The sequence below is a fragment of the Triticum urartu genome, unplaced genomic scaffold (assembly GCF_003073215.2).
Source record: "Triticum urartu cultivar G1812 unplaced genomic scaffold, Tu2.1 TuUngrouped_contig_5226, whole genome shotgun sequence".
NCBI classification, from domain to species: Eukaryota; Viridiplantae; Streptophyta; class Magnoliopsida; order Poales; family Poaceae; genus Triticum; species Triticum urartu.
In genome coordinates this window covers 1,511-9,313 of record NW_024115884.1, presented here as the reverse complement: position 1 = coordinate 9,313, position 7,803 = coordinate 1,511, and the positions used below count along the sequence as shown (strand labels likewise).

The 7,803-nt window shown below is 44.3% G+C and overlaps 1 protein-coding gene across 1 annotated transcript; it reads left to right on the top strand.

Annotated features, from left to right (window-relative positions):
• The first annotated feature begins 2,383 nt into the window (after nt 1-2,383).
• Nucleotides 2,384-6,790, top strand: LOC125528938. The gene is made up of 3 exons (XM_048693356.1): nt 2,384-2,543; nt 2,698-3,558; nt 6,269-6,790. Exons 2-3 carry the CDS (start codon nt 2,705-2,707, stop codon nt 6,438-6,440), a joined length of 1,026 nt encoding a protein of 341 aa, XP_048549313.1. The 5' UTR covers nt 2,384-2,543; nt 2,698-2,704; the 3' UTR covers nt 6,441-6,790.
• The last annotated feature ends 1,013 nt before the right edge of the window (nt 6,791-7,803 follow it).

Sequence of the window (7,803 nt, the reverse complement as noted above, 5' to 3'; positions counted from 1 at the left end):
AACGAGAATGCATGAATTGCATCAATGGTACATGGACATTACCAAGATTTCCAATCGAGAGTCCCTCATGGTGAATGTCAACGAGGAGCATTACTACCATAAGAAAGTTGTGACCGTTGAGTATTCAAAACTATTTCAGCTATACAATAAAGACGCACTCGATAAATCTATCATCAGTTGCTATTGTCTGTAAGTGATTTCTTTCTATAATTTAAGTCTCAAGCTAGCTATAGTGATCATTTTGATCAATCATTACCTGTAATTATCCTCACTATATTTTTTTCTGTGGTATTATGCAGGATGAAGATTTATGAAATGAAAAAAGGTGGACGCTATGGCATTGGGTTCGTTGACCCAAATACCATTAAAGAATACACATGGAAAATAGATCCATATCACGAAAAATGTGTAGAGGAAAGCATGCTACAGTTCTTCAAGGAACTCAAATACAATGAAGATATACTACTTCCTTACAATTTCCAGTGAGTTACACTGTCTTGTACTATAAATTCTGTTTTTCTTTACTAGTTATAGCTACATGTTTTTGCTTGCATATGCCCGCTTAATTAAGACATGCAAACATGTGTGCATGCAGATTTCACTGGATCTTGTTAATCATTAAAATTGATGAAGGAACAATTGAAGTACTAGACTCGCTACTTAAGTATGGTGGGTACGAGTAATGTTGAATCGAAAATTCCAGGACTTCTTTTACTAACACCCTGAAGCAAAATTGAGGTTTTTGTGAGAAGAAAAGTGAACCTAAAGGGTACAGTACTATTAATAGGATACTATGTTGGTTACAGCCCATGGATAACAGGTTGATGTGAAATCTCTGGTCACTTGCAAATTAATCTGCTTGAAGATCAAGTTCGACAGTAGTCATTTTTCAAGCTCACTAGTATTCAGTTTTGAAACAGTGAGTTCTGAAATTTTCATGTTGCTGGTTACTTAGTGCTATGTGGCATTCAATTGTGTCCAAACGGATTTTATTTGTAATTTCTAGGATGGTTTTTATTACGTGAATTATTTCTCGGAACCAGTACATGGAATCTATGTATTAGAACACTTTATTATTCCACTGTTACCAAAAATTCCTTGTGCACATAATGAATTAGTTGCCCGTGTTTCTTACCGTTACCAAAATGCCTCCTACAGAATTGTGATAGCGGCCTATGTTACTTAAATCACTTGCACTATTTCATTTTTGCTAGAGACACGTTGTGCTCAGTATACAATAGAAAGAGGAATAGAACTAGTGAAATATACATGAAATAAGGAACACAGACTTATATCTAAAAAAATCAGGAACGCCTCGCTACTGTAAGATCACCTGAGTAGCCTTATGTAAAAAAATCAGGAAAGCATTGGTACTGTAAGATTACCAAAGTGGCCATAAAATTACAGCAAGATGCGCCAGATAGGTTCCTCACCTACGGGACACATGCAAACAGTAAGATTACCTTGCACTTTTTTTATTTTATGGTGGTTTTAGTGCCGGATTCCTCTTTCCACACTATAATATATATATTATGATCGGTTCTACTAGAAATTCTATTTTTATATATGCATAACGTGTACAATATGTAGTATCGTAAAATACCAGCAAACGAAAAATAATTAAATGGAAAGCACAAAATTAAATGAAAAAGAAATCATAAACCCACCCCCAACATTTTAATACCGGTTGGTGACACCAACCGGTACTAAAGGGCTCCCTGCCCCCGAAGCTGGCTCGTGCCACGTGGTTGCCCCTTAGCCCCCGGTTGCGCTTGAGTAACAAAGGGGGGGGGGGAGGGGCTTTAGTGCCTACATTTTAGCGCCGGTTATCAAACCGGCACTAAAGGGCCTTACGAACCGGTGCTATTGCCCGATTCTGCACTAGTGAGGAAAGGAGAGCGAGGGGAAGAGGGGGCAGCCCTCGGCCCGATCATCCAATTCTACGGCCTTTTTTTAAGTCGAGTCGTAAGGAAAGATCGATAGGATTTGGTCCATTCGGTGTCCTTCCAGACGAAGAAGTGAGAACCCTTTCTGCTTTGACCGCTTGCCCTCCTGGCACAGATGTGGAAAAGGTCTCAGTTGCGGAATCAAATATGAATGAAGTTAGAACACCGGCCTGGGCCAGGCCCGGGTCTAGGTTTTTTGTCTCGGGCTTGGCTAGGCCCGGCCCGATGCCCGGCCCGGCCCGAGGTTTGGCCAGGTATATGCCCGAGTGATGGTCATGCAAGTACGAATGTCTGGTGATTAGGCCCACAATTAATCCATCACTTAAAGTCACACGGTGGTGCACCAACCGGGCCCGTAGACATGGCCCACAAGTATCATGAATCAGGAGCAGCAGGATTTCTCTAATCAAAATAAAAATGGAAATTTCGCTCAAAGCGAAAACCAAAACCAATCAATCGATTGGTCCGGGAAGGGAAGGAAAAGGGGAAAGGCGAGGGAAGTAGAGAAGAGAAAGCAAACCCGTCCCCTCCACCCCGACGGAGGCCATCCGGTTCGCCGCCGGCCCGCTCCTCCTCCTCCTCGCCGGCGTTCGCAAGGTACGCCCCCCACTCCCGATCCCCCCAGCTACGCCCCGCGCGAATCCGCGCGATTGCTATTTCGCGCGGTCAAATTCGGCGGCAGATCCATCTGCGCCCGAAATCAGAATGTTTTCCCCGAGTGACGAGCGCAATCTGCTCCCCCGAATTTCAGAGGTCCCATGGAGGAGGACGGCCCTAGCCAGAGCGGCCGGCCGCCGGTCGGGGAGTGCGAATGGAGGGAGGAGCTGAGGCAGCAGCAGTCCCAGGTCGAGGCGCTGCGCGACCGGCTCGTGGAGGTCAAGGCCGGGATGCGGCGCTCCGAGGACGATTCCGGCCGGGAGCTCGAGCACCTGTGCCGCAGGGTCAAGACCATCGCCACCCTGCTGGCCTACCTCAAATCCAAGGCCAGGATCATGGCGATACCGCACCTCGCGCACACGTCCTGCGGGATCAGGAACCAGGACGGCGTGGGGTTCGTCGACAGGCATGGGGTGCCCCTGGCCGATTGGTCCAAGGCCACTGACTCCGCTTCCTGTGGGGGAGGTTCGGATGACAGGACGGCGGCAGAGGGTAGCGGCGTTCAGAAAAATGGCGATGCCGTTGAGGGGGATGGAGATGTCGATGATATTCTCAAGTCCATCCGCGTGGTGACCGATGTCATGGAGTCTCTTGTCAAGAGAGTGATTGTGGCTGAGTCCGAAACTGCGAATGAGAAAGAAAAGGTGAGGATTGGGTTGGAAGAGATCAGGAGGAAGACCATTCAGGTCGAGTCCATGTCGGTCAAAGTCGAGGAGATGGAGAAGTTTGCGGTGGGTACGAATGGTATGCTGAACGAGATGAGGCAGCGGGTTGAAGATATGGTGCTGGAGACTACACGGCAGAGGCAGCGCGCCGCTGAAAATGAGCAGGAGCTTAGTCGTGTGAAGAACGACTTTGAGTCGCTCAGAACTTATGTCAGCACACTTGTTAGTGTCAGAGAAACTCTTCTTTCATCGGAGAAGCAATTCGAGACAATGGAAAAGCTTTTTGACAGGTACTTCCGCAAGTCTCGTGTTGTTTCTAGTAATTATATTCTGTCTAAATGTATAACCATGTGTTAATTTCCCTGGCAAAACTTGTATAGCTTGGTACAGAAAACTTAAAAAAAAAATGGCGGAGGAAGGAAGAGTAGAAATAGTTAATTTCAACCTCCTGATTTTGAACAAAGCAGCAGCATGAACCAATTATTTCATAAATTCTGGCATGACCGTGTTTTGATATGCTTCTACCACCACCACCAACAACAACAACAAACCCTTTCAGTCCCAAACAAGTTGGGGTAGGCTAGGGTTGAAACCCATAAGATCTTTAAACAAAAGTGTGGTGGTTGGACTCGAACCCAGCACCTCCCATTACTTTCATCTCCCTCCTTCCAATGGAGCATGCAATGATTTCTTTGATAGGCATTTACCGTTGCATAATTTTACTTTGTTGCCAGTGGCGGAGCCAGAACTTTTGTGAAGCCTGGGCAAGCTTGAGCCTAAGTGTCTAATCTGGAAATTAAAATCGAGTGTTCGGATACACAACATATAACATAGCCCCAAACATAGTAGTCATGCAATTTTAGTTTTAAAGTGAACTAATATATGATATATCAATATCCAGTTTTGTAGACCAAAATAAAGTTGAGACTTGACAACATAAGTCATAGAACCGCGCATCCATAGAACCAAACTTGCCATGTTGCCAGTAAAAGTATAGCTATCCAAACATCCTAGAAGACACTACAAGATTAAAAAAATGGATTCTAATTCACATAAATTAAGTGCTGTGATTTGTGAACATATTCAAATTAGAGAGCTTGCATGAATAGAGATAGTCAGATAGAACATACCACTAGTGTGCTGTAGAAAATCACAGAGCATGCAAGTGCCGTCATGGCGAACAGGGCTGTGACTGCTCGTGTTCCTGTCGAGTAGTTGTTTTGGAAGAAGGGAAGTTAGCAGCTCATGACTGCAACATTACGCTTGGTCAGGGGACTGCGCTTGGTAGGCCTAGTTAATTAACCAATTAGTCAAATATTAGTCGATTCTTGGTAGGAGCCCATTGTTTATCACATATGTACATTGACTGCTGCCCGTGTAAACCATGTCACGCAGTAGAATTTGCCCCATTGTTTATCACGTATGTACGCTGTCCTGTGGCCAGCGAGCCCGGGCGCTGGCTCCGGCCCTGTTTTATGCATTATTGAATGTGAAGCCATGGTAGACTTGTAGTTACCATGATTACCATCTTAACAATATATTCAATCAGCTATGCATTGAACTAGTTTGTAACATGGTCAGCATTATAAACTCATTGGCACATCTTAACAAAATATTCAATCAGCTATGCATTGAACTTGTAACATGGTCAGCATTATGGACTCATTGGCATATCTTAACAATATATTCAATCAGCTATGCATTGAACTAGTTTATAAGCCAAAAAGACGTGTATCTTCGAGATGCAAAACAAAATTAGTCTTTGTGCAGGTATGCTAATGCTGTTTTAGTACTATATGTTTGATCTTCTGTTAGCAATTCCATTTTTTTTATCAAAAGGGGTTCCCCTCTGCCCCATTTTTATTAAAACAAGGCATTAGCAATTCCATCTTTGCAACTAAATGGGTCCTACCTTTTCTTTGAACCTCAGGCCACACAACATATCTGTTTTGTTATAAATTAGCACTTAAAATGCTATGCCTAGACTTCTCTGTGTATCACATATTGTCATCAGTTTGATCACCCACTTCATCGTATATGAGGGGATTTGGTGAGACTGAGAAGTCTGCTGATATCTTCTTACAATTATGTTAACTATACATCATGCAACCATTGGTTGACACAGTTACTACTCTTCTATCACACCTTGACATCTGATAGAGAGTTGCCATCTAATTTGTTAAGTTGGTTCCATATACTGCTCTCCTGAATGCAGCAGTTCTGTGCCTCAATCGTGTCCCAAATGTTTATTGATATTTAGTGGTCAAGAAGATGCATATAGACTTGGGTAAGCCTGAAAATCTGGTTTTCTGCCGGTCCGCATTTGGTCCAAAATTGCAGTTCTTGCTCTTTTCTGACCTTCTAGATGTTTCGATTAAGAATTGACATTTTGGATCATTGATCTTTCTACCGCTTGCATGACATTGGCTAAATCGTATGCATTGTCCATTGCCTTCTTCCTACTTTCTTCTTCTGCTCTCTGGTTGATACTAGTCAGCATATCCTAGTCATGGAATTTTACACTGAGGTCTCCTGGTGAACAGGTTGGTCATTTAGCTTGACAAGAGACCAACCTTAGATCTTTTGCTATGCAGACAAGCAGTGCAATTGAGGGCGAGTAGTTGCTTTTGCTTGTTAGGTTCTAGGCTTCGTTCCCTTCAATACAGGTCCGCTCTGTAAATATTAACCACTCTCTGTTTACTGAATAGGCAGTTCTCCTGCCCCCTTTGCTTCAGAAAAGGAAAAATCTGTTCTAAAAAAAAGGATCTTATCCTTCCCCGCCTCCCTTCCACAGAAAATAAGTCCCTGACTGGTGCGTAGGAATGATCAAATTTGTAGATATAACAGAGATAATGCACTCGCATTGCTGACAGTTCCTTTCCTTGTACAGCAAGTAATGTAGGCTTAAAAATCAGGCCACTCTAGCATGTACTGTTAAGTAAGCATTGAGTCGGTTATCTATAACCAATACTGTACTGAGCCTCGTATGCTTGTGAACAGGCTAGTCGCAAGGACCAACCAGCTCGAGACCGAGAAAGCACAGAAAGAAGCCGAAGTCCAGAAGGTGATGGAGGAAAATGTGAGGCTACGTGCCATGGTCGACAAGAAGGATGCACAGCTCCAGGCGATGAGTGAGCAGTGCAAGTTCATGGCTCTGAACCGTCCAAACTAGCGGAAGACAGATACACCAGATAAGAAACCTGCTCTTGTCCAACTGATGTCACTTACAGTTACATTGCCGCGGCAGTGAAAAGAAAAAGAAGTTATATCCCTGGGGGTCCCGAATAACCGACGATGATGCCATGTTCCTGGGTCCGTGATTCGTGGTGCAAACCCAATCGTGAATTGTTGTTACCTTAGATGTGGTGTGTCGAAATTGCAGCCATGACAGACATTTGTTGTATCTTGATTGTGTGTGTAAAGGCTGGGCGCATTTGCCTGGTTTTCGTGAATCATAGAGATGTATAACTGCAGTTCCATTCATCCTTATGCCTGAACCATATAGTTCAGCCGCTGTTTTAACTGTGGTGCTGTTAAAAATAACTGAAATGTTCCCGTGAAAAAATAGCTGAAATATTTTCCTTATAGATAGACTGGTTATATTCGCATCAACTCTCTTTAAGCCCTGCTTTGCATAGCTGTGGGTCCACTACTTGGATCATAGTTAAGCAGATGGTCTCCTTGCATGCTTCTTAACTCGCCCTTAGAATCGGAGCTGCAATGTCGTCAATGTGGGTGGTTGATTGCTTGGCTTGGATCTTCATGCGGCATTTCGCGGCCTTTGAGTTTTGTCGGTGGTCATTTACGGTGAAGTTAGAGTCGCTTGCTCAATGGCAGTGTTGTTGGTGGTCATTTTGTGGTGAAGTCAGAGTCACTTGCTCAATGACGGTGAAATCGAGTCGCTTGCTCACGGAGAAGCGATGACGATGAGGGCAACATTTTCTTTGCAGCATTCCTTTGCGCCTTAAGATCGATCTGTGTAGACATTTGTTTGCTACACAGCAACACTGCTACTCCTTTGCGCCTTAAGATTGATCTGTGTAGACAATAGCTCATGTGTCTCTAAACTTCATGACTAGAACGCCGGACCACCCCGCGGCACGGAACGCTGCCGCCTCTGCGAGGCCACCGCCGTTGCAGCTGCCGTAGGCCATCGCCGCCGCCGCACTGTTGAACGTGATATATTTGTATTGCTATTCCTATCTCCTCTAGTGATGTGACCCATGTGTTGCCAGTACTGATCTTGTTAATAAGGTAGGAAGACAGGAGAAGTATATTGTACCTGCACTGCGTCAACAAGTTAAAATGACGAGATTGTCAGATTGTACAACATCGGCGCAGCAACAAGAAAATAATATTTACAAAAGAAGCAACAAAATGTCTGTGTTTCATGACATGGTTGCAGGGAGAAGAGGACACGGAGGTTGGACAGCACGAAGCGCGCAGTGCATGACCCAGTTCAAGAATGATTTTTGCTCGTTCACACAGTCATCGACACGTAACATGCAGAGAGGATCACCTGGCCTCGGTCCGTA

Excerpts from the sequence above, each read along its gene's own strand:
- LOC125528938 (XM_048693356.1), top strand. The coding sequence starts at position 2,705 with ATGGAGGAGGACGGCCCTAGCCAGAGCGGCCGGCCGCCGGTCGGGGAG. Across the intron at positions 3,559-6,268 it reads ATGGAAAAGCTTTTTGACAG|GCTAGTCGCAAGGACCAACC; the intron begins GTACTTCCGCAA and ends GCTTGTGAACAG.